The following is a 27,701-nucleotide window of genomic DNA, read 5'->3' as shown; positions in this document are numbered from 1 at the left end:
TGCATATTATTTTCCCATTGTTTGAGATATATCTTAAGGGTAAATTCCTAGAAGTGGGATTACTGAGTCAAAGGGAAAATACTCATGTCCTTTTGTTAGACATTGCCACATTCCCCTCTATGTACCATTTTGCATTCCCACCAGCAATATGTGAGAGTGCCAATTTTTTTCACAGCCTTCGCAACAGAGTATACATGCTTTCAAAGGTAAGCAAAGCTGGACACACACTAATTAAACTGGTAAGAACAGATTTTAGTTAGTAATATTGCAATAGGGAAGAGAGTCTAGCAGAACTCAAGTTCTATTTGTGCAGAGGTGACTGGACATTTTAAAGGGAGTGTGAGGGAATAGAGAAGGGTGTGAGTGCGGGCTCAGTGGAGTCAGGAAGTGAAAAATTGCAAGAAACTAGAAGGGGGTGGTTGGTCCATGTGAAACCCAACTGGATTTGCTAATTGTGGCTTATCAAGTTAGGCTCCCACCCTCCCTTAGAGCCTGGGAGACAGGGCCCTGTCTTTAAGTGTTAGCTGGATCAAACAGTAAATTCTTTTGGCAGCCTTGAATTTTCTCAGGCAAGCAATTTAAAGGGGGCTAGAGTCATTCGAAGGATGCTGCCTTGAGCTGCTAGAAACTGTATTAGTGTTTTGTTCAAATCTTTATAGGCCAAGGTTGAGGCCTAGTGGAGAAGAGAGCTCAGAGGAGCCTGGCTGGAGTTTGGTCAAGGACAGAATCTTTGTCAGTGGTCAGCTTTACAATTTTCACCAATCTGTTGGGTGGGTGAGAATTAGTATGTCAATAGTTTTAATTTACATTTGTCTCACTGCAGTGAAGTTGAACATGTTTTCCTATGTTTAAGGGCTATTTTTGTATCTCTATTTGTGATGTGTGTTTCTGCCTTCTTCTCATTTTTCTGTATGATTTTTGGTCTTCCCCTACCCTCACCCTCAAACTTTTAAGGGTTCTTTATAAGATGGGATATTAGCTCTTTATTGTGATATGTTGTGAATATCTTTTCAAGTTTGTCTTTTGACTTTGCTTATGGTATTTTTTTTGCCATGCAAGTTCTTTTTTAATTTTTATATAGTAAAGTTTATCAAATTTTACCTTTATTACCTCTGAATTTTGAATCATCATTCAAAAGACTTTCCCTCTGCCAAAGTGAGAGAAGAATTAACCTGTGTGTTCTTTTAGGGCTAGTATAGTTTTAGTTTTTTACATTTAGATCCCTTATTCATTTGGTGTTCATTCTTGGGTGTGGTGTGAGGAATGAGTCTAATTTTGTTTTTGTCTGACTGACTATCTAGTCCCAACACTATTTATGAAAAAGACTATCTTCACCTAAGGGATGTGAGGTGCTAGCTTTATATTAGATTTTTATATGAGGCTGGATCTATTTCTGCACTCTTTTGTATTGGTATTTCAGTAATTCATAGATAAAGTTAGGCAGAACTGACATCTTGATGATGTTGAGACATTGCAACTAAGAATAAGGGATATCTCCATTTTTCACGTCTACTTCATGTCTTCCAGTTTTCTTGATAGACTTTTGAATCATTTCTTGTTAAGTTTATTCCCCCCAAAATTATATTTCTTGTTATTATAAATGGAGAATTCTCATTCAGTGTGTCTTCTAAATGGTTATTATTTGCGTATATGAATACTGTTGTTTTTTGCTTATTAACTTTATAACCTGCTACCTTGCAGGATTCTTTTATTGTTCGAGTTAGTTAGCTTTACCACTGATTCTCCAGGAATTTCCAGGTGTATTACTATTATGTCATTTGTAGATAGAAATAGTTGTATTTCTTCTTTTCCTGTTCTTTCGTGTCTCATTGGCTTCCTTAGTCTAGCCGTAAATAGTGCAGACAGTGGGCACCCTCGTCTTCTTCCTGACACAGTGGCTGTGCCTTCGAGTTTCCTCATTTAAGGAAATAGCCGTCCATTGTTTATTTTCTCATGAGTTGTTATTAGGAATGGCTGTTGACTGTTTCAGAAGTTTTCTTTAGTATCTATTGGGATAATCAAATGGTTTTTCTCCTTAGACCTATTAATATGGCAGATTACATGAATAGATTTTTATAAGGTTGAACTATGCCACCATTCTTGGCATAAACCCCACTTGGACAACCTGACTCCAGAGCTTAACAACTCCTTTATTTTACTACTTCCTCATGAGTTTCCGAGGTTTGGCATGCTTACACAAAAGTGTGCTAAGTATACAAATTAGTGTTTTTATTAAGTGCTAGATGAATGTATGAGTAAATGAGTTTAGAAGAGGGAGAGGCCATTATGGAGATAAAAAGCTCTTTGAAAGGGAGCCGATTCCTAGCAGTTGTGGTATCCTGCGCAGCCATCACACTGTGCCTATATGGTTGTATACCTTGTTTCTCCTCCTAGCTATTTACCTCGGAGCGCACACACCAACCAGAGTCTGCAGCTTTTGGTGTTTGTTAGCATGATCAGTTGTGGTGAATTGATTACCAAGTGCAGAAATGCTAGGAAATCCTCAAATGATGGAGCAAAGGCTGCATTATAACACATCGGAAACCTGCAAAATAGCATGGAGATATCACTACCTGCAAGAAAAAAAGGCAGAATGACAAATGATAGTTTTTACAAAGAATAGAGTGGGGGAGGCAAAATCCGTGCATTTCCATTAGGGAGAAGATTAGGGACCACATATTGTTTCATAGCCATGTTATATAAAAAATTATTTTAAAATGTTATTGTCAGATATGAAATAACTGTATCCATGTTATTTAAAGGATTTAGTGTTTATCAAAGGTGTTTACTTAATTTATACAAATGACATAACTGAATTGTAAATCTGGCCTCTTTTTTATAAGTTGTGACTCAGGTCCTAGGATGAATACACAGCTGTGCATGCATGCTAAGAAGCGTGTCTTTGAAAAAATACATTTGGGGAAGTCTACACTGTTGTTTATGGGAACACTTGCCAATTCAATAATTATTTGTAGACTTTTTGATTCTCTGACTATAATTTGATAATTAGTATATGGACTGATATCCCTGATGACTACTAAAAGCCATGTTGAAATGAGAATTACTTGAACAAAATTTTCTTGCCATTGAATTTTCTCTTTAGATATGTCAGGAGAAGAAATTTTCTTAATTATCTCTAATTTTTGAATGAATTTGATTAATAACATACAATTTTATTTGTATTAACTTTACGTGTTAAAGTAAATGTAATATTTGAAAGTTGGCTCTTGTCATTTTCTTCAGCACGTTACACCAGACAGCTATATTCCATGCCTTGCTGACCTGTGCAAAGCACTGTGGGAGGTTATGCTCAGCTATTACAGGACTATGGAATGGCATGAAAAGCATGACAATGAGGATACTACCTCTGCTTCTGGTAGGAAATTACTTTGAAATCTTTTTTTAATTTAATTATAAATATGCTATATTTTTGGAGTAAGGAGAGAAAAAGCACTAGCCATTCTTATAGAATTTCAGGGACTATAGTGACCATATTAGGTTAAATGTTCAAAGAAAGTGATTCAGCTACTATAAAAGCTCCATTACTTTTGGGGATTAGCTGGGTCAAAGGAGTTCTGAAGTGGCAGATATTACCTGTTTCCCGGAATATGTGCTGATAGCTTTCAGACTGGATTATTAAGAAAGGGCTTTTAAAAAAAAATATGTATTAATAGTTGTAAACTAGGTAAGACAATGGTCTGTCCACATTTTCTGTAAAATTAATGCTGAATATTCAATATTAAACCTATTTTGCTAAGTTTCAAGTTATACTAATGAAGCTAGAGTCTAAGAATTAATAATTATGTTGATACTTTTCTTTCTGAAAATTTAGCAGGACTTAAAATTTCATAAAAAATGATATTTTAAAATATTTGTCTTTGAATGGAAAATGCAACTCTGACTATGGTATAGCCAGCTAAATAAAGAACAAATCTTTGAGAAATTGTATTTATGAAGCATTATATTTAAATTACTTCACTTGCATAATTATGTATCATAAATGATTATCCTTGAACAATAACTAAGATTAAGTATTCAAAATACTTTAAAAAGTAATAAATGATTTTATGAGCATTTTGTTTAATATGGGCAAAATAAACTACACTGTACACTTTTTTTGTACTACATAAAATTTAATGTAGCTAGTTAATCAAGTTTATTTTAGTAGCTTCTAATTTCTGAGCTTCCTGATTTCTGTGTTTGGTTGGAGGATCACCGAAATCTTACCATTTGATTAAACATACGATTTTGGTAGTATAGAAGACATAAGTGTAATATTTGTCTTGACTCATAAGAAGTTCCTAAATATAGATAGCAATAAAGAAGAGAGGAAAATTCTGTGGAAGTATTTTCATCCTTTTAGAAATATTGTTTGGAGAAGGGAATGTACAACTGAAAGGATCTCTCGAGTTCCTCTGCTGTAGCTCTGTAGTTATGACTACTGGTATCCTAACACTTTACCATTCTCAAATCAAACTCGAAAGCTGTAGTTGAGGTGCTCTGCCCTGAGCTTCTGGGGCCCTAAGAGCCAGACCATACAGATAAGGCTGAAGCTATAGGAGTGGTCATACGTACATTACGCATGTATCTGGGACCTGTCCTATGCTAGGGCTTTGGATGGCTCCCAGTGGACACCCTGCTAACCTAACTGTGGACACACTGTTCCACACAGTTTATAAGCAGAAAGCCATACTCCTGTTAATATAAATGTATATGTGTCTTTTCAGTTACTTTTAGAGGGATATTTGTTTTGAAGCAGGTCATTGATTTGACCTGTTGAACTGGACATTGTTGATTGTCTGGAATGGATAAAACTATTCTGTATTGTGAAAAATATAAAATGTATACATCATTACCCCACTGCATGAGCAATTCTGCAATCTGTACTGTTGTTAACATGCATAGTAATTAATAATTGTGTTAATTGGTCCTGCAGTGCCCTGGTAGTAGGCAGTGAATGGGTCATTGAGAACCTGGTCCCTGGGATCACACTTCCCAAGCTGCAGTCCCACCCAGCTCCAATCATATATGAGCTGAGTGGTCTTCTGTGTAAAGCACTTAATATTTCAGGGTCTAAGTTTATCTGTCTTACCAAATGGATTTAATCCTAATACCTATTTTTTGACATTGTTTTGGCTGTATAAATATTGAATGTATTTTCTATATTTTACATAGGCTTACTATACGTGAGAGTCCAAGTGAATTTTTTAGGAAAACAAAAATGTTGCAAAGCAAATCTAAAAACATATACCATCTTTTATTTTCAGAAGGGAGTAATATGATGGGTACTGAAGAAACTGATTTTGATCGTGGCTACATAAAAAAGAAATTAGAACATGGACTTACACGAATATGGCAGGTTTGGTTTTTTTTTTTTAATTATTTTTTACAAAAGCAATAGAAACTTTCATTTCTACGTTGTTTTAGAAATTCTGTGTTTAAATTTTCTGTATTTATTTGTATTTCTTGCATATTTAATCATCTTAATTTTTCTTTGGAATAAATCTATCATTTATTTTAATTTCTATGATTTAGTTGACAATTATAGTTGATTATAAATGGCAGTAGAAAAGTCTTTTATTTTGAAAATCTCCATTGAAGATACTTATATTTTCCTTGATTATGGTTTTTAGTGTTCTACCAAGTTTATGTTTTCATTAAGAAATTGCTTTCTGATCAAGATATTCTATCTTTATTTTATTTCTGTTTTCTTTCTATTAAATTTTAAAGTAAATTAAATGGATAACTAAATAGTTGACATACTTGGGTTGGAATCTAATATAGAATGAAGAATTTTTTCTAAGTCAATGATTTTTGTGCCTTGAGGGAATCGTTCACATTTATTGGCTGAATGTTTCTTCTTAAGGTTTTATTTTGCAGTTTAGTAGCTCAATTGTCATTATTATGTATTAAATTTGTTAACTTGTTAAAACTTGTTACTTCCTAGATAAAAGTGTAATTTCTTTGAAGATAACTGTTTTTTTCCTTGGACTTCTTTGAAACTTAGAAGACTATAGACCCTTTGACCATGTTACAGTCTTTTAAAATGTATTTTTAATTTTTCTAGTGAGGCCGATTTTTAGTTTGACCATCTTTCATAGGGTTTCTTTTGAAAAAATTGCTTAGGTAAATATATACTGAAACATAAATTTTCTTAAGAATCACGTAGCAGTTATAATTTAGTGCTTGTCTAACTTTTGATAACTTTATGTTGGATATGTTATTTGAATTTTTACTTTAATATTTAAAATATATTCATGTGATGGTTATAAGAGCTTTGACTTCTACGTTTTCTGATATGCCCGTATTAACGTAATTTTTAATTTACAATTAATTGTGAATTTGGTCTGACTTTTTCCGATTATTATATATAATGGGAAGGGAAATCTCATACTCACTGAATATATATCCAGGGTCAGATATGAGTTATTTTTGAATTAGTCTCCTAATAGACTCTTATTGTACTTAGTTGAAATTGTAGAATCCATAGATTTTTCTGATAATTCAGTGTACTTTGGAATATTGACTTGGCATTTTATATAGTTTCCATTTAGTCTGGCAACCTGATGTCATTCCTGATATAGAAAACTCTATTAAATATATGACTGGTAAAGCTATTCTCGTTTAAGCATTTGGCCAATTTAATAGACATCATCATTCTTTTGAGTTTAGATTATTATGTTGTAGGTTTTAAGCTTTAGAATATCTTCATCTCCACCACCCCTAAGTCCAGTTCTTCACCTCCAGCCCCAGTTCTCAAGCAGCTATGGAAGAGGACTTTGCATATTTTAGGAACTCATTGAATGTTTGTTAAATTGAAATTACAAGGCAATCGAAAAAAGCAAAAGCTCTGAAAAACAAGTTTTTTGCTAACAGTTAGCAGGCAAAACTTGACCTAAATTGAATTCATTTGGCAGCAGAACCTGACCAGTATTAGGCTTTTTATAGTATTTATTTATATCATTAGAGTGAATATTCATATGTTGCAAGAATATTAATGTGTTTTATCTTGAGATACTGCCCCAGACTTCATCAGGGGTGTTATATAATATATGCTATATGTGCCATAATCCATTTCTAACATCTGAAATCTCAAATTGCAAAGCATAAGTGAGCATGTGACAATTTGGAGACATCGTAAATTTATTAGTTATAGAAAATGATAAAAGCATAAGAAGATACTTAAACTTTCTGACATAAGAAGATATTTAAACTTTCTGACATAAAACTAAAGTCAAAGTCATAATCATCGTGGTTTTTGATATGAAAAGTTTTTAGAATGTTGTGGCAAATTTCCCATGCATTTGGACTCAACCAGAATCATCTAAGAAAGATTATCTTCTAAGAAAAATGGCTGTATCAGTCCTACTGTGTGGAGCAGACACTGTTCGTGGATTTGAGAACATGGTAGTGAACCCATTGTCCTTGACCTCATGGAGCTTACACATCTACAACATATAAAAGTTTTAGTCTTCCAAGATTTTCTTTTTCATCTTTAAATATTTGATATGTGAGAAATGACATTTAAAAGTACTTGTTAATTTCTTTTTATTTTAGAGAATTAGAGTTGTAATATTTCTACTTATTGTGAATTTGAGATTTTCTTTTCATCCGAGTATCCCACCCACTTTGAAAATTCTTTGGGAAGATAGAGGAACCTAGGTTGTCAATTTGCTCACATCTCAACTGGTGCTTCCACTCAGCACCTTACGATTCTCACACGGAGAAGAATGACCGTTCCACAGCTGCCCGGAAGCTGCATGCCTTCCAGCCAGCCTCAGTTCTCAATGGCCTGAGGGAAAAAAAATGGGTTTGCAGTAATTTCTCTAGCAGATAAGTACCAGAGGGCCACCCTTTGGAATCTGCTGAGAGTTAACTGTGGCCACCTCATTCTTTTTCAGTGAATATGTTCATTTGTTAGGCCACCTGGGCAAGCCATCCATGTCCCCAGTTGACATGGAAGTCAAGAAGTGACTTAAGAACAGTCAGACCAGCCATTAAAGCAAGTCTTAGGCTGCTTTGAAGTCAGGGAGGGATGTGGCCCAAAGCCGAAACGAAAGGTCCCAGAGCATGTGCTTGTGCGGCCAGTCACAGGATCCAAAACAGGAGAGCTAAAGCCTCATTGATTTTATTTCCAAAGATTTGTAAACCTTTTGAGTTCAGTACATTCTTATCAAGCATTTCTTTTTCTAATACTTAATATTTAAACCAGTAAATCCTTAAAAGGAAATTTAATCAAGGTATTTTGGATTGATAGCAAAGAAAGAGATCATCAGAAAATTGGTTTGTCAGAAATAGCTGACATCCAAGAAAGCTTTTTAAGCAACTTTTTTTTCTTTTTCTTTCTTTCTTCCTCCTCCTCCTCCTCCTCCTCCTCCTCCTCCTCCTCCTTCTTTTTCTTCTAAACAAATAGGAAGCTGTTTTGCTAGCTCTTTCAAGTCAAATCTCCTCAAATTGTACTTTTAGTTTGGAAATCCAAAGTTATGGTTTGATGTGGATTTCATTCCTCCATAGCTCACCACCTTGTTTGAAAGTACATAGAATGATGCCTGATTGAGAAATTCCAGGTTTGGGAAACTGCTGCCTCCCCTCTTTTTAATTAGTTATTTTTCTATAAGTACAAATACTCTGTTAATCCACTGTGGAACACAGAATGAGGATTTTCCCAGAACAGGCAAAATGAAAACTTCCAAAATTTGACTCAGTACAGTCCTAGGTTTTTAAGTCTCCATGTTATACTAAGAGAAAAAAAATTCTTTAGTGCTTTAAAAGTTAATAATTAGCATTGGCCCCCTGGGTAGTTGGCATTCATCTGTAAGGATGGCATGTAGATTGGACATTCTGAAAACTAATAAACAGTTGTTTTCAATAAATAAAAATAAATAAATAAATATTCTTTGGGCATTTGAGAACTAACCCTGTATTTCTTCTTTTTGTGTGGAATTAGATTTTATATGTATATTAAAGAAAGCTTATTATTAATTGTATTATTCTAATCTATATCCTTATTTGTTTTTTGTTTTCTTGGTCTGTGCAATTCTGAGGGAGGAGGTTTAATCTTCCAGAATGATTGAGTTTGTCACTTTTATTTCTAATAGCTTTTGCTTTGTTATACTTGGATGCTATGTTGATTGATGCTGCAATGCTAATAACCACTTTACTTACCTTCTTTGTACATAATTCCCTTCATTAATTAAAAAAAACAAGCAACTCTTTTGTCCTGAGGCATTTTTGCCATGAATTCTAATTGATTTTATTATTACTATTGCTGTGTTTATTTTGTTCATATTTTCTGGTAAATCTTTGACCATCCCTTTATTTTAAATGTTTTTGGATCAGGTTGTAGTTGTGTCTCCTGTACATGTAAACATTTTTTTTCAAGAGAGAGACTATCTTTTATTTGAACCTGTTTATATTTTTATTAGTGTTTTAATTCATATTTCTAATTGTAAGAGAAGTTAAACATTTAAAAGTCTTAATTATTGATTTGTGAATTATTTGCTTATGTGTTTTGCTTATAGGTTCTAAATAATTTATATGATAATGATAATTCTTTGTATATCATTTGTCTATTTTCACTTATACTTTCAATATGCAGATGGTTAATATTACGAGGTCAAACTATTGACCCTTGTTCTTTGTGACTTATGTTACATTTATTCTTAAAATGTTCTTTCCTGTGTAAAACTCAGGTGGATACTTGTAATTATAAATATATTTATCTAAACTTTGTATTAATTGCTATATCTCTAATACTTAGAGTACTGCCTAGAAAACTTAATAGCTAAAAGTATTTTTCTTTTTGGAATTAATTTTTAATCTTTTGAAAACATATAAAAACATATGTATTTAATCTATTTTATATTCCTTTTAACATGTAATATAAAGAGAGGACACCCCCTCAACCCACCAAAATCTAGTCAGTTTTTCCTTCACTACTTTTGGATAATCTTTTTCTTCTTTCTTTATGTGTGACGCCTCTTTGTAGGCAAGGTGCAGTGAAAAGAGAAGACTTTCAAGACAAACCTGGATTCAAGTGTTAGCTTTGTCATTCATTTAAATTTCTCTTCCCTTAGCAGAATTAATATATGCTTGCTCCACAGGGCTGTGGTAGGATTAACGATTATATGTAAAGTTTTTATCCAATGCTTGAAACAAAGTTAACAATGAGAAAAACAGCGGTTTTTACTGCTGTTTATTAAGCTCTAGTATGTATACATAAGTGCTATTTCTGAGTTATTTGTCCTGTTACGTTGATTTCTCTGTAGATTGCTAGCATTCTTTTTTATTATTATTAGTTTTTAATATATTTAATACAGGTAGTATAAGTCCTCCAATATTACACTAAACTTTTACTCCATCTTTTCAAAGCTTTATTTTTTAAAAAGCAGTTATTGCCAGTTTATTATTTCTGGTGAATTTTGGAATGGTTATTTGGAAGAAAAGTTTTGGTTGTGAATTTGGTTAGAATTTCATTGAACCTCTACATTAATTTGGAAAAATTGACATCTTTGCACTATATAGTCACCATCCTGTTCCTTGATTCTCAATTTACTGAAATTTCTCTTGTATCCCATTAGAGTTGTTAGTTCTCTTATAGGTCTGATATTCCTTATTAAAGTTATGTCTAAGTATAGTATATTTTAAATGGAATCTCTTCATTTTAAAGTGCTAAGAAGTTACACATGAAAACTCAATTTTTCTACATTATGTTTTATATAATCACATAGTTATCTTGTTAAATCTGATTATTTTTGAATTGATTATTGGGGGAGTTTCTAGCCTACGAAGCCATGCATAAATAACAATGATTTTTATCTTCATATCCTGTATGAGGATATAATTCTTATCTCACACATGTGGTGTCTGTATTAACAGTGATGATCATGACCGTTACTATATTATGTCTGATTCATGGATTTGTCTCTGTGATGTTGGCTATTGGCCTAAGTAGATATTCTTTATCAAGTTAAGAATGTATTCTTGTCTCATTTTAATGTGTAACTATAGAATAAATGTTTCTAAGAACTTCTTTTCTAAATTTTGAGTTTACTTGAAATTTTTTTGTTTTACAGGATGTTCAACTAAAAGTAAAAACCTACTTGCTTGGAACTGATTTGTCTATATTCAAATATGATGACTTCATCTTCGTTTTGGATATAATCAGCAGGTAGTGTTTGAGATCTTGTCTTATTCTTTAATTTGATTCATTCAACCATGATGGTCAAAGAAATGAATCAGTGAGTTATCATCTCATATGACTTTTTCATGGAAATGAAGATAATTGAAAATTCATAATTTAATTTCTGCTGGGTTTGTGTTTAAATATTTCTGCCCTTTGGATGTTTATAAACCATAATGGATTTGTGATCTTTAGAATTTCTTCAAACATCCAAACTTTATGATCTGTTATCTTTGAGAAAGATGATCTTGACTTCTTTTTTGCTATAATAAGAATGTTGCTGAAATTTATATAAATCTTTTTATCCAAAAAGGTTGATGCAAGTTGGAGAAGAATTTTGTGGTAGCAAGTCTGAAGTTTTGCAAGAGTCTATTAGAAAACAAAGTGTCAATTATTTTAAGAACTACCATAGGTAAGAACTCCAATAAAATAGGAACAGACTTATTTAGGTGCTGAGAATACTTTTGTCTAATGCTTTAGCACTAATTGCTTTAAAACAATTACTTTTGAATTTGAAAGAATATGTTCTTTATAGCTCTTTTTAGTATGGTTAAGGATTTTTCAGTAAAAATCTTATAAAATATTCTCATTACATGACAATTATTCATTGTCAATTTTAATATATTCTTTGTCTTGAGTGTCTGAAAATATCGAACTAAATATTGCACTGATTTCTATACAGATAAAAAAATGATTGTTACATCAGGGTTCACTAAAAGGAATTGGCCACTGTTGTATGCCTGCATGTATCGGTGTGAGCTAGTAAGGAAGTTAAATCCGTAGAGGCATCACTCAGTGAGGGGAGTGTGTAAGGCTTCTAGAGAAGAGGGCGTGATATTCAGAATCTTGCTACAAAGCCAAGATTATGTACTGCATTGCTTTGCGAAACAATTACTACTAACTTTAAAAGGATTTCCGGAGTAGAGGAAGGTGGGAAGTAATGTTCATATAGCAATGTGATTGTATGCTTAAAGCAGCATTAAATTGAGAGAGCTAACATTTACTAGACCTTTCTTGATAGAAGCTGGACCCTGTGCTGTATCCCTTACATACGTTTTATCATTTGAATTGAGTTCTATCTTAATGTTTTACTTTTTCTTTTTTGATTAAAGCTTATTGGGGTGACAACTGTTAGTAAAGTTACATAGATTTCAGGTGTACAATTCTGTATTACATCATCTATAAATCCCATTGTGTGTTCACCACCCAGAGTCAGTTCTCTTTCCATCACCATATATTTGATCCCCTTTACCCTCATCTACCACCCTCCTCCCCCCTTACCCTCTGGTAACCACTAAACTATTGTCTGTGTCTATGAGTTTTTGTTTCATTTGTTTGTTGTGTTCTTTTGTTGTTTTCAGTTTTATATACCACATGTCAGTGAAATCATATGATTCTTAACTTTTTCTGTGTGACTTATTTTGCTTAGCATAATAATCTCAAGATCCATCCATGTTGTCGCAAATGGCACTATTTCATCTTTTCTTATGGAATAAAATAGTATTCCATTGTATATATATATACCACATCTTCTTTATCCAATCATCTGTCAAAGGACCCTTGGGTTATTTCCATGTCTTGGCCACCATAAATAAAGCTTCATTGAACATTGGAGCCCATATATGGAAAGAGGCTTTTTAATCACATGGAAAAGAATAAGGAACTATTATGGATCCAGAAACCTCACTTGCTGTGTTAGAAGGAAGGCATGCCAGATGTCCATTTCCCAAAGATGGCTTTATATCCAGCAGGAAAACTGGGAGACCTTTTGGTGTTCCAGATGTGCGTAATGCAAAAACTGACTTATTTAATGGTCTCCATTCTGTATTCTGTATTGTCATCTGTGGTAACCGGGCATGGGCATTTCTAGACTCGAACCATGATGGAGATTCCTCACAAAATTTCTCCGTGATGAAATTAGAGAATATGGAAATGAATTACTAAATGTTCCCCAAACTCAACATTTTAATGAACTTCTCCTGGAAACATTTGTGAAACTTGTTTCCCAGTGGAGATGCTGTACTGTATTGTTAGAAGAAGAGCTGGACTGGGAGATTGTAGACTTGGATTCTTATCCCACTTTTGCTGCTCGTCAGCTCTCTGACATTGGACAAATCATTTGACCCGTCTGGGCTATGATTCCATCAACTGTAAAATGCTGTGGCTGGACTAAATGGTCTCTGTAAGTGTTGCCTATAGATTTTTGCCCTTTTTTCTTGCTGCACTTGTAAACAATTGAATAGGTTAAAAGTTAAGATTTAATATTTTTTTTAAGTACTCTTTTTTTCACAGTGTTTCCCCAACCATCAGCGTGTTTTGAAGTGCACCTGTTTCTTTATAAAGCAAGATAAATTTGAGTTTAGAAATGATGCCAGTGTGCATATATTAAATCAATGAAAGTCATTACATTAGCCAGTGATGAATCTACATCTCCGAAATTCTAATTTAATATTCCCGTCATCAAATCATACATAAATACTGAAAAACAGTGTGCAATGTGGTAAAATATAGATCAGGTGCTTTAATTTTGTTAATAAAAGTATTTAAACATGTTTATACTTTGTTTCATGATCCTCCACTGCCAAATAGAGATCTTGAGAATGAAGAAATGAACCAAGTTATTCTGACTTGGAATCTGTGTAGGTTATTGATTTGAAGATGTAGGCATAATAAAAAGGTAAAAATAGAAGCATTTTACTCTGGTGGAACATCTATTTATAAAGTATAGTCATGTTGCTTGTGGTACTTGTATTAAAGATTGCATGCCGTTATCTTTTTTTAGGGCAAAATTGTATGCACATGAGAGGTAGTACAGTCTCCATAATCTGAATTCTTACCTTTCAAAAATATAACTTTTATTTCCCCAAATTTCTTTATGTTTAAGTTCTAAGTTTGTGTATACCCAAAGCTATCATTCTGCCAGATGTTACAGAATTCCCCAAAACACAAATAATCTAAAGAGTAATGACATAGAACTTGTGTAGCAATGTATAATTGCCAAAACATTCTATTTAACAAGTGCATTTTATTTTGGAATTACTTTGATAATCAAAGTTTATAAAATGTTTTCAAGGATCCTAAAGGTGCCTTGATGCTAGAAGAAGGGAGAGGTCACTTATTCTTTTAGGGAGAAAGACTCCCCTTGCCTGAGTAAGAAAGGTTTATTCTTTAATTATCTTTAAAATGTGTGTTTCTAGGATCAAGTTTATTATCCATATACTTACCTTTGTTTTCTTTCTGGACCAAGTGATGTAATCATCTTTTCTATTTTGATTATTGGGCTTGACATCTTCTAGAACTGACCTCCATATTGCCCCTGTATATTCTCTGTCAAATAAGTTGTTTTGGTTAAGGCTTCCGAGGGAGGAGTAAATAAGTCAGCAATACTTCTAGTTGTTTTATATTAGATCTCAGAAAGCGATTTTTTTTAAGGAAAAAATAATTAACAAATCCAATAGCTTCAATTTGCAAGTGTCCAAGCATATGTTTTAGCTACCTTTTGTTGTGTAACAAGCTATCCTAAACTTACAGGTTTGAAACAATCGCCATTTTATCATGATTTCATGTATTCTGTGAGCCAGGAATTTAAGCTTGGATGAACTAAGAGATTCTTCTGCTGCTCATGGCATTGACTGAAGTGACTAAGTGTCCAGAGGATCCAATATGGCTTCCCTTGCCCCTTGGAGTTGCTGGCTAGAAGGATGTATACAGCTGGGTTTGTTAGTTAGAGTTCCTGCATGTGGCCTCCCCAGTGTGGTGATCTCAGGTGGTAGGACTTTTCATACAGCAGATGGCTATATGAACTAGCTTTCCAAGAGAACCAGGCAAAGGCTGCATGGCCTTTTCTGATAGGGGCTCAGAAGTCATGCATTCCTTCCACCAAATTCTATTGAATACAAGCATGTCATAAGTCTGGCCCAGATTCAAGAGGAGGAAAATTAGACTTTATTATCTTTTGATTGGGGAGTTGGTCAAGTCATGTTGTAGAAGAACATGTGTTGGGGATAGGAGATATCGTTGCAGTTCTCGGGAAAATAGAAATATTTTTAAAAAACAAATTATTTTTTGGACTTGGTGACAATAGCACCAATAAATCTATTCAATTTATTTATTTATTATATTTAAAAGATCTTACTGAAAATTAGATTGTGTAAAAGTCAAAATACTATTTTCCATGTCTAAACTATACAAGAGGGTTTAAATTTTGGAATTATAATGAGAACAAAAGGAACAATGTGTTCTCATAAGTGTACATCTTATGTTAGATTACTCACTTTACTATATTACTGCACACATACACAGCACGCAAGCGCACACACACATACACGATAATAGTGGGTAGACCAATATTCAACTTCTTAGCTTATACTATGTTATTGATTTCCAGTTTTCTTCCTACTGGTGAGGAGTTTGGAGCAGAGTGGGGTTATCAGTGGCCTGGGTTTCCACCTCTGTTGTGCTGCTCACTAGTTTTACTCCCTATGTGATATTAACCAAATTTTGTACTTCAAGCATCAAGTTCCTTCTCTTATAAATGTGAGAGGCTTATGTTGAATACTCTGCCTTCTTTAAACTCTGTGATTTTGTCATTCATTTTTGGAACCTACCTTTTATTGCCACAGTGTTTTATCAGGTTAAGTCAAAGATCTGAGTCTCCCACAAGTTCTAATTCGTTGATATTTTCCCTTTAACTTTCCTTTCAATCTTATATTTAAAATATGCCTCTTATATTTAAAATATAGGCCAAACGGCGTATAGTTTGGCCTTGTTTTGTTTTCTTTTTTGTTTTTAAATGTAGTCTGATGATTTTTGTCTTTTGGTTGAACTGTTCTTTTCCATTTCCATTTAATGTGTTTGTTGGCATGGTTGAATTTAAACTCATCATTGCTGTTTGAGTTCTAAAAGTGTAACTTTTTCATTTATGTTTTTATCTTCCTGCTTTCTTTTGGATTGATCATTTGTATTTTAAATTTTTATGTCATTTTTTTTCTCAGCTTTTAAAAATATGTTCTTTTAATGGTTACCATCAACATTTCGATATGCATTCCTGTTTTCCTATATAGTCAACCTAAGGTTATACTTCCAGAATTATGCAAGAACCAGCTTTGTAGCTGCCTTTACCTTCTTTTACCTTTTTAGTGTTTTTGTCACATACTTTTTATGTTATTTTCTATATTTTTATGTGTAGTTAAGCTTCTTCAGTCTGTAAGTGGGTATCTTTTATCACTGTGATAGTTTTATATTATTGTGTAATAGATTACCATGAATTTAGCAGCTTAAAGCAACACACACTTATTATCTCATAGTTCTATAGGTTAGATGTCTGGATCAGCTTGTCTGGGTTCTCAGCTTAGAGTCTCACACAAAGCCAAAATCAAGGTGTTAGCTTGGCTGGGCTCTTACCTGAAGACTTTGAGGGAGAGCCCACATCTGCACATTCAGGATGCTGGCAGGCTGCAGTTTCCTGTGTTTTAGGTCCTTATTTTTCATGCTAGCTGTCATCTTCTAGAAGCTGCTCTCCAGTCCTTATGCCTGAATCTTCTCCTTAAAAAAACAGCAATGGCACGCTGAAGTTTTCTCATGCTTTAATTCTTTCTGATTTCCTCTTCTGCAATCTCCAGAGGAGAAAAAAAACTCTTGCTTCAAAAGGGCTCCTTCAGTTACATTAGTTCCACCTTGATAAATCCCCATTTTGATTAACTCAAAGTCAGGTGATTTAGTAATCTTAATTACATCTTGCAAAATCCTTTTTTGCCATCTGTGGTAACATAATCATGGGTGTGATCATATTTAGTCCTGTGGACTGGGGCAGAGAATCTTGAGGGGGACATTTTAGAATCCTGCCTACCTCAATATTTTGTTTTTATAATAGCTTTATTGAGATGTAAATCACATACCAAAAATACCCCAAATGTACTCCTTTAAAGTGTATAATTCTACAACAACCATCACCACTATCTAATTTCAGAATATTTTTATCACTCCAAAAAGAAACCCTGTACCCATAGTCACTTTTCCCCACTTGCAGCTTCTGAAAATCATCTGCTTTTTGTCTCTATGTACTTGACTATTCTCAACATTTTTATAAATGGAATCATACATTATGTGGTCTTTTGCATTTGGCTTTCACTTAGCATGTTTTCACTGTCCATCCATGTTGTAGCAAATAACAGAATTTCATTCCTTTTTATGGCTGACTAATACTCCATGGTATAGCTATAGCATATTTTATTTATCCATTTTTCAGTTAATGGACATTTAGGTTGGCTTTTCTTTTGGGTTATTAAGAATAATGCTGTGAATGTTCATGTAAAAGTTGTTGCATAGAGTATGTTTTCAGTTCTTTAGGTATGTATCTAAGAGTGTATAGTAAGCTGAAAAGTGATTCTCCCCATTCTCCCATAGCCCCCACCACCGAAAAAAAAATCAAGTCCTAACACCTAGAAACTGTAAATGTTAATTTATTTGGAAGTGAGTCTCTCTAGATGTGAGTAAATTAATGATCTTGGATCATTTGGGTGGATTATCTTGGATCATCTGGGTGGGCCCTAAATGGCATTACAGTAAAGATGGAGACAGGGATTTGTCACCAACACAGAGGAAAAGACATACACATACACTTGCAGGAGAAAGTCATGTGAAGACAGAGGCAGACATTGTGGTGCTGTAGCCACAAGCCAAGGAATGGTGGCAACCACCAGAAGCCGGAGGAGGCAAGAGGAACAGATTCTCCCATAGTCCTCTGGAGAGTGGGCTCTCCTGACACCTTGATTTCAGCCTGGTGGTTTCAGACCTGTGGCCTCCAGAACTGTGAGAGAATACATTTCTATTGTTTTAAGTCACCCAGTTTGTGGTAATTTGTCACAGTAGCTGAAGGAAACCAATACAGAGTGGAACTGCTGGGTCATGTGGTAACTCTATGTTTAACATTTTGAGGAACTGCCACATTGTTTTCCAAAGTGGCTGCATCATTTTACATTTCTAGCAGCCCTGTATAGGCTTCTCATTTCTCCAAATCCTTGCTAACGCATGTTATTATCTGTTTCTTTGATTATAGCTGTCTTAGTGGGTGTGAAGTGGTATCTTATTATGGTTTGGATTTACATTTCCCCAATGAACGACGATGCTCAGCATCTTTTTATGTACTTACTGGTCAGTTATGTATCTTTGCAAAAATGTCTGTTCAAAGCTTTTGCCCATTTTTGAACTGGGTTATTTGACCTTTTATTATTGAACTGTAAGAGTTGTAAACTTTTATAGTTTTAGTTCTTACGTTAGGTCTGTGGCCCATGTTTGTTAATTTTTGTATATGGTGAAAGGTATGGGCACAATCACTTTTGGGAAATTTTTGATCATTACCTCTTCAAATATTACTTCTGCTCACTCTGTTCGTCCAATTGTATGCAGTCTAGGTGTTTTGACTTTGTCTCACATCTCTTATGATCTTTTGTTTCTTCCATTTCTTTTCAATTTGTGCTTCAGTTTGGATATTTTCTATTGGACTATCTTTGAGTTCATTAGTCCCATCTTCTTTTACTTATCCAATAAATTTTTAATTTGAGGTATTTTTCAGTTATAGAGTGTTTACTTGATTTTTTTTGGTTTATTATTGAAATTCTTTGAAATTCTCCTTTCTATTCATTTTTTATATCTCTTTATTTTGTTTAACTTAATTATTATAGTTATTTTAAAGTCCTGTCTGTTAACTCTAATGTTTGGAGCTATTTCTGCTTTTCACAGATTCATCAATTTATTGTCTCTTTATTTTTATAACCTGTGGATTTAAAAAACAAACATTCTAGAATTTGGTTTTAGTATGAGGCTTCTTGCAGGAATGGGAGTAGTAGGGCAGGAACTGGAGATTTAATGGACATTTGGGTTGTTTTTCCCTTTGACTTTTTTTTTTTTTGGTTATTGTTTTAGCTTTTTGGCCCTTTGTTTCTTGGGTTAACTGAAAGGAAGTATTTGTTTTTTGCAATTGTCCGTATAAGGTACTGATTATTCAGGATAGACATAAAAGCAATAACATTAAAGAAAGAAGAAATTAATATGACATAAGTGATTAGTGCAATGTTGGATATATAAGTGCCACACTTGCTAATTTAATTCCTTCTGTGAATTAAATGCTGTGTGGAGATAGGCACTGAACTAATAGATTTGGAGAGTGGTAATCATCCTGATATTATGGCTTAGTAAGCATGGTTAAGATCTATGCTGTATGTATAGCATAAAGTATTTATTAGTATTTATAATCTCATAAACTCTGTAAATATTTTCTCTGTTTTTTTTTGGGCATTGATATATGATTAGATGAGGATATTTTAAGTACATGAGTTGGTGAGTAGCTTTTAGTTTAAGGTCCTTATTAAGAATGTCATCATGTTCATTATTTTTGCAATATAGTAAAAAGTGTTCTGAATTTAGTAAATATGTGAGAGTTTTTTCTCTTTAAGGATGATAAGATATTGACTATAAGATAAATGTTTTTGTTTACATTGTTGTGAATGAGTTCTCAAAGTTATATTATGATCATGATGATAATTTTATAATTGTATTGTCATTTTCTTAATTCTTGTATACAGTGTACGTTTCTTCTTACTTTTTGGAATGTTTTGTTTTTGCTTGTCTGTTTTTTAAGAACACGGCTTGATGAACTGAGAATGTTTCTAGAGAATGAAACCTGGGAACTTTGTCCTGTTAAGTCAAATTTCAGCATCTTGCAACTTCATGTAAGTATTTAAGAGCAAATAAATCTTTTATTTAGTCATCTTTAAAAAATAATATGTGAGAGCATTTATAAAATAATTAAATTAAGGAATAGTGCCTTTCCTTCCTTTCTGAAAAGTGGTTAGTAACAAGCCTCTTTTACAAGAGTGATCCTTTTCAGATGTCAAAATCTGTCTCTCTACAAATTCAGTTTATACACGTCAGGAAAACTCCTTTGCCTAAGAAGAATCACGATTAAAATAATTTTTTTTACTGATTTCAGAAGAGGGTCTACTGCTCTATTTAAATTTTGTAGAAAATTAATTAGTTACAGTTTGATGATCTTCAGTGAAAATGCTTGTATTTGCTGAATGTTTATAATTTCTTAAAGGGACTAATTTCTTAATTTATGCTACAACTCAAAAATTTACCTGTAATGAGAAAATGCCTTAGAAATAAAAGAAACACTTATAAAAATACTCTTAACTAATTTTTGTTAATTTATTCATTTAATCTTTATAGAATATATAATCTGTGCAACTATCTTTAATTGATTTGTGTTTTCCCTTAGTTGAAACACATCCTAGATAAATATTCCTTCTATGATAGATTGTGTCCTGCAAATACCAAATGTAAAATACAATATATAAACTTAGATCCCTGTTTAAATTAGAATGTCTAGCTTTTGCCTTTGGAAGAAATGGCTTTCCAGAAGCAATTTTCTTATTCTATATAAATGTAAAGAATACATGATTAAACTTTTTTTTATAGGGATAGTCTTTATGCTCATATTGTATAATAGCTTCTTATCCAGTTGATTAAATTGTATTGCTTTCCTAATGTGGAAATATTATCTACACTGAAACATGTTGATTAATAGATGTTTTAAAGACAGCAAAATTAACATTAATGTGAATATTATTTTAGAATTCTTATATTAAGTTGATTCCTTAACATTATTTAGAATTCTAACATTGATTTTTAGAATCCCTATTTAAGTAATTTTATTTGAATTTATATTTAACCATCAAAGTGTGTGTGTGTGTGTGTGTGTGTGTGTGCGCGCGCGCGCGTGCGCGCACGCACATGCACATAATCCTTGGTGTAATTTTTTCCAAGGTATACTGAAACATTTCCATCCAAGTGAGCATTATGTCCTTTAAAGGAATTACCTTGAAATTTCAGTTATGCAAGATGACTAAGTTCTAGAGAGCTGCTGTACAAGATTTTGCCTATAGTTAAGAATACTTTTTGTAGAGTTGAAAAATCTTTAAGAGGATAGATCCCATGTTAAGTGTTCTAACCACAAAATTACAGTAGTTATCTTGGAAACTATTCACAACTGGGATAGTGCTAACTTGACACGTATTTCTGTAGATTTTTTTTTTAATTTTCTAATTAATATATAATCACCCCTTATTTAGAATTATAAAAACAATGGCATGATTTTTAAGCAGTGTGATGGATCTGATTTAATGTATAGTTGCAATTTGAAAAGAAAATAAGCATGTCATTTGAAACTTAGCAAGCCAATGTAATTTTTAAGAAGATTATAATTGAATGTGAAAAATTTTTAATTTGAGATTAATATTTTAAAAAAATTAAAAGGTATAAGAAAAATGTATAATAAATTTTTGTAAGAAAATCATCAAATCAATAGTTTTGTAATTCCAAGCAACTTTAGAGTTTTTCCATCTCTTCCTCTAATGAGCTGTATGATCTGGAACTTGGCACTGAATCCCTCTGGACTGCTTTAGTTTCCTCATCTGGGAAATGCATGATTTGGACTGGGTGCTGCAACTCTTTTGCTTTAGCATTTGTTATTCTCTCATTCTAGATAGAATTTACTCTCATTTTACAGATGAGGAAACTGAGACACAGAGAAGCCAGGTGACATTCCCAACGATTTATAGGAAGTTAATGGAATATAATGGATTAATGGCAAGCTAGGATTATAAGACGTATCATCTGACCTCAGGTTGTGTGTTTGTGTTGTCTGATTCTTGGTATACGAAGAAAAATAAATGAAAGTTTATAGACAGCAGTATAACAGAGAAAGATATATCCTTTATGCTTTATTTTTGATGTTTTCATACAGAATATCTTAAATAGTGCAAACATATAAGTACACAAGGTGTTTGACCTAACAGGAATTAGTTTTTATAAATAATTCTATTGATAGCCATATCTTACTAGTACTTTTCCTGCTATGTTAAAATTTTTGGAATTATCATTCAAATTTATTTTCTAAAGTTTTCTGTGTGCTTTCATAAAGTAAGTCAAAAGTAGCTTGATGCAAATAACACTGTTGTAAGTGATATCAGCAACTGAGTTTGTTTTAGGAAAAGCTTTGAATATGAATTTCTAAATTTGTGCTTTCAGACAGCTTTCAAGATTTAAAAGGGAATAACCAGAAGAATCAGGATTAATTTGTTTTTCACTAACTCTACATTTACGTATAGAATGTTTATGTATTTGAATTTTTTTGTTGCTAAAAGATTGCTAAAAGGGTCCAGCTCTCTACTACATTGACTACCTGGCTTCTTTTTTTTAATGTCTAGGAATTTAAATTCATGGAACAGTCTCGTTCCCCATCAGTTTCACCTAGTAAGCAGCAAACCTCAGCTTCCTCAAAAACAGTGACCTTGTTTGAGCAGTACTGTAGTGGTGGGAATCCGTTTGAAATTCAGGCCAACCACAAAGATGAAGAAACAGAAGATGTCCTGGCTTCTAATGGCGTATGTGGTGTTTTTAAAACATATTGTGGAACATAAGTGAGATTTTCTTACTGCAAAGTATCATACCCAATGAGCAAGTTAATCAGCTAGGTTTGTTTATCCGTTCACCACCCATCTTCTCACTTATTACTTATGTACCTGTGATACTACTTGTACAGGTAATGGTTTTACAGTATGCTTTGTTGACATTGTCCTATTGAATGATAACATTTTCCCTTATGTTTACTTTATATTCTTACTATATTACTTTATATTCTACTAGATTATTAATTGAGTAGGATTTTAGTTTCTTTACTACATATTTATGTGATTTGTTGTATGGATGGATGGATGGATGGATGGATGGATGAGGGACTAGATCTCTGTACTTTTTTCTCAACTCCACTCTTGGGCAACTAAGAGTGTCATTTTTTCCATGTCCCTTTACTGAGAGAGGATAATGTCTTGCTTAGTTACCTGGCAGGGCTGTTTTGGATTTAGATGTACGATGTTTTAACAATACTTTGAGCAGCTCCAAAAATAATATAAACTAGAGGCAGTGTGAGTTAATGGAAAGGGTTTGAAGGCAAACTTTTGAAGGCAAACTTTTTATTAGCTGTGTGGCCCTTGGCTAATTATTTTTAACTTTGTGGCCCTCAATTTCCTCATATTTACAATGAGGAAATGCTTACATCACAGTTACCTACAGGGTGTTTTCACAGTATTTAATTTGGATGGGTCCTTCTGGTCTTCATAATTTCCAGAGGGACCCAGTATGATTTTTCTTTTAGATTTGATGAAGCTGAAATTGAAAACTGTTTAGATTTGACAAAAATCTGTTGAATTTGCCTTTGTATTTTAGTTTTGGCATTTTCTGTTTAGTGAAAATATAATTTTAAAAAACATTGCCATGAAAGTATACCGTTATCACTTTTTATTATACAGTAGAAATTATTTTATGGTAAGCCATATTTAAAATTACAGTTTAGTGATTCTTTATGAAATTTTGCCTTTGTAAGTAGACTGAACCAAAAGGAATTACAAGTCATGCCAATATTTTTGAAATAATATTCCTCTGTCCAGGTGATTTATTCATTTAAATTTCACATAGCATCTGATTTTCATTATTTGTAGCAGTGGTTTTCTATAAAGTCACCATGAACACTGAATTAGCAAATCAGAACCACTGTTCCTAGAGGAAATACAGGATTAGGTTCCTACGAGCCTCTAGTCAACACATTTTTATCATCTGATCACTACACAACCTTGTTTTATGTGTGTTTCTGCTTAAAGACCCCCAATTTAATATATAGTGTTGATGCATTAACATGAAACTCACACCTGACAGCACTATAACTTGTGCCTGAATGAAGCTTATCTAACGTGTATTTTTGCCACGAGGCACATTCCTGTCCTCTTGCACTTAGGAACACTGGACAACACTTTGGTACTAGATTTAGTGGCCTTTCTAAGCAGTGAAATTAACAGCAAAATGCACCAAAAAATTTTAAAGCGTGGCATTAAATAGACTGTGAAAAGGACACTTATTTACAGTAGGAGAGCTGATATGATTAGCTGGGAACATGCATACTGGGTGACTCAAAAGTTTTTGCCACTCTGCACATATCCATAAATGACCACAAAAGTGCCGTGAAGTATTGTTGTTGGGGTTACAAATGCATTTTAGGGAGTAGGAAAATGTGCAAATACAGAACCCTGGAAAATGAGGATCGATTATACTGTTGATTTATGAAGCCTTGTTGTTATAACCAGGAGACCCGATTCTGTGTAGCACGTCTTTCTTACCGTGGTCAAGGTCACACGGTGTACAAGTGGGAGAGATTGCCTGCAGTGCTCATTTGCAGGTATTAATGTGTAACCTGACATTCCAGGTACAGAATAAGTCCTTGGGAGTCAGGGTCCACATCTTCCCGTGGCCTGTCATAATGCTTTAGAGGCTCAGAAAATAGTTGTTGAATTAGGCCAACTTCTTTACTGCTGTCCTCAACTGGCAAATGGGGATAAAACACTTAGCACAGTGTTTGGTTAAAACTTAATACATGTTAGCCATTATTTAATCATATTAATTTGTAATGTTAATCGATGGTGATGATGATGATGATGGTGATGACAATGCTGCTGCCACTGCTTCCTTTGCTGTGCGTGGACTACACTCCTCTCCCATGCTGGCACTGGGCCCTGGTGCCATACGGATGATGAAAATGTCAGAACGCTACCCTTCCTCTCAAAAGAGTAAATCCACCGTTCTTATCCTTGCTCTCAGTAGTCCCTAGGTGCTAAGCCTGATTTTCTAAGCTGCCTTTGGAATGAAATCTCATCATAATGAATTAGAACAGTAGCATGTGTGTGTCGCATGTGTTGATTAAGCTGAATCAGCACTTCCAGAGCGCCACAATTGTATAACCCTTCTTACAATGAATTAGCAAGTTGGAAATGATGATGAAACCACTTGGAAGAAGAGAAGAGATTTTTTTTTTTTAATTTATTATTATTTTTTTAGTCAAATGTACACTCTTCTCCTGAGACCTAACAGCGTGTGTGGTTTTGTTTGTTTATATTTTTTATATGGAGATTTGATTTTTTGGGGGACATGTACAAGCTTTTGGAGGTATAGTGTTTGAATTTTGTTTTCCTTTTTTCTGTTGAGCTGGTTAAGGGAGGATGATGAAGAGGAAAATGGAAGGGTAATATGATTCTTGATGGCAAAATTAAAGCTAAGTTATTAAGAACTTTTTTCTATAAGTTACTTCTTAGAAAATTAGATACTTTGGGTTGAGAGACTTCAAGAAACGTTTTGATTCTTCATACCCATTGTTAAATATGCTGTGTTCTCTTCAGTATGAATCTGATGAACCAGAAAAAAGTGCCTATCAGGAGTATGACAGTGACAGCGATGTCCCCGAGGAACTGAAACGTGATTATGTGGATGAGCAGACGGGCGACGCGCCTGTGAAAAGGTAAACTTGGTCTTCGCTTTTACAGGATTTGCATTTTACGTTGCGTGCTCAACATACAGGATTTACTTTAAAGGTGAAAGAAAAACAAACATCAAAAATTAAAACTTTCTGTTGGTTATAATGTCATGTGACAGAAGTTCATATGTTTTAAAAAATATTCCCGAAAGGCTAAAAATGAAGTTCTTTTGATATTGGACATAAAGAGCTCTTAACTTAGAGATCAGTGATGTTTGCAGAAAAATAAACCTTTGATTTATAAAATCAGTGCTGCTTTTGGAGGCAGTTTATGCTTCCCATAGATCAGAAAACCTCAGGGAGGACAATAGTCCTTTGTTTTCTACGTGGAGTTTCTGCCTCAATCTGGTAAGTAGAGAAAGTCTCCGTTTATCCTCCCAATATCATTTTTGTTCACTGTTTGAACCTTCTGTTATAGGCTCCCTTATTGTACTTGAGTTTTGCTTTATGATAAACTGTTCTCTTCAAAAATTTGGATATTTATATAAGAATTATTTGTCACCTTCTCCCAGGTAAATGGGCCTGATGTTAATATGTCAGTGAATTAATTTCATATCAGACAGTTAATGACCACAAATATACTTTATTTTTAATGACAGATTTAAGTATACTCTCCTCTATCCTTTACCCCCAAAGTACGTAGTTAATACTTGATTGATTCGAAATCCTGACTGATATAATTTCTCTCCTCAAAAGTAAGCGTCTGATGTAGTTGTAGACATTTTAATTGGGAAAATTTGTTTCCAATGCTTTTCACATATGTGTGATGTTTAAATATTTACATCTATGATCTATAGGAACTGAGTAAAACTATTCTGTTGGACTTCTTCATTAGATGTTTAGGGTGTATTGTGTCCAAAAGGGAAGCTCTAATTACACTGAAATGAGTAAGTAGGATAGTGGCTGCCAGTGTATGTGTATGTACTTGCATTTTTGGTGGGTTGTGCAGCCTCCGACACTGTCTGAACTTACTCCTGAGATGTCTGAATAATGTGAACTATCAACTATAGTCAATCCATTAACAGTATCAATTCCTACTTCTATGTGTGTCCTTCAATTTATCAAAATTCCTTGTACTTCACTGTACCATCCTAGTTCAGGCAAAAACCATCTCTGTGCCAGATTATTGAATCAGCCCCCTTACCTTGGCTTCCTTAACCCTCTTCTAATTCATTCTTGGATACACATTTAGGTGTTTTGTTTCTTATATTCAAATTTGATCATGTCCTTTTCCTGGTTAAAAATTTTTAATGGCTCACCACTGCAGGAAGGATAAGGTTCATACTCCTTACGTTTGCTTGCTTTTGGTGATCTGCCCTTTACTTACCTCCCTTCTTGTCACTTCCTGCTGCCCATTTACTCTCCATGCTAGCCTCGTGAACTCCGTGTGCTTTTCTGAGCACACTCTGTTCTCTTACCTCTGACCTTCGTACAAGTTGGCCCCTCTTTTCCTGTACTTACCATATAACTTATTTTCCTTTAAATCTAGTGCACCCCTACCTCAGACTCGACCATCATATCTTATACTTATTTAAGATTCTAAGGAGGGTATTTTTTATATTTATAAGTCTGAAATCAGGATGCTTGGTACATTTAATGATTAATTTCCTTAGAACATTTGTTTTTTTAAAGTGGCATAGCTTCTATTAATGGTTGATAATTAATATCTTAGAATCAAAAAATACATTATAGCACTTTGTTTCTTTACTTACTAATTTCTCTTCCCCTCTGGACTGTAAGGACTGGAGGATAATCTCTATATTCCCACCTGCTACATGGTAAGATTTTTCAGTAACTAATTAGTGAATGAAGGATAGATTGTAAGCTGAGTTACTTACTGATGTACTACTTGACAACCCTAATTGCAACTTTGTTTTGCTTTTCTAAATTAAGCGTTTCTCGGGAAACCCTAAAGAGCAGGAAGAAATCAGATTACAGTCTAAATAAAGTGAATGCACCCATCTTAACAAATACAACACTGAATGTAATAAGACTTGTTGGTAAGTAGCTACACCTTTTTAAAAAATTGTTCTAGCAGTTAAATTAGTCTACTTTTGTTACCAAACGATTTTAACTTGGGGTTTTTATTGTACACTCCAGTGC

At 33.6% G+C, this 27,701-nt stretch overlaps 1 protein-coding gene across 1 annotated transcript in view; it reads left to right on the top strand.

Annotated features, from left to right (window-relative positions):
* The window catches only part of VPS50 (VPS50 subunit of EARP/GARPII complex), a 116,033-nt gene that overhangs the window by 53,666 nt on the left and 34,666 nt on the right, over positions 1 to 27,701 (top strand). The window contains exons 13-20 of the mRNA XM_033088693.1: positions 3,244 to 3,376; positions 5,268 to 5,359; positions 11,076 to 11,170; positions 11,496 to 11,594; positions 19,821 to 19,911; positions 22,450 to 22,626; positions 25,465 to 25,583; positions 27,492 to 27,598. Coding sequence (XP_032944584.1) covers positions 3,244 to 3,376; positions 5,268 to 5,359; positions 11,076 to 11,170; positions 11,496 to 11,594; positions 19,821 to 19,911; positions 22,450 to 22,626; positions 25,465 to 25,583; positions 27,492 to 27,598 — 913 coding nt within the window. The remainder of the gene's footprint in view (positions 1 to 3,243; positions 3,377 to 5,267; positions 5,360 to 11,075; positions 11,171 to 11,495; positions 11,595 to 19,820; positions 19,912 to 22,449; positions 22,627 to 25,464; positions 25,584 to 27,491; positions 27,599 to 27,701) is intronic.

Source organism: Rhinolophus ferrumequinum, chromosome 20, assembly GCF_004115265.2.
Source record: "Rhinolophus ferrumequinum isolate MPI-CBG mRhiFer1 chromosome 20, mRhiFer1_v1.p, whole genome shotgun sequence".
NCBI lineage: Eukaryota > Metazoa > Chordata > Mammalia > Chiroptera > Rhinolophidae > Rhinolophus > Rhinolophus ferrumequinum.
Note: the sequence above shows the minus strand (reverse complement) of the source record. Positions and strands in the feature narration are given on the sequence as shown.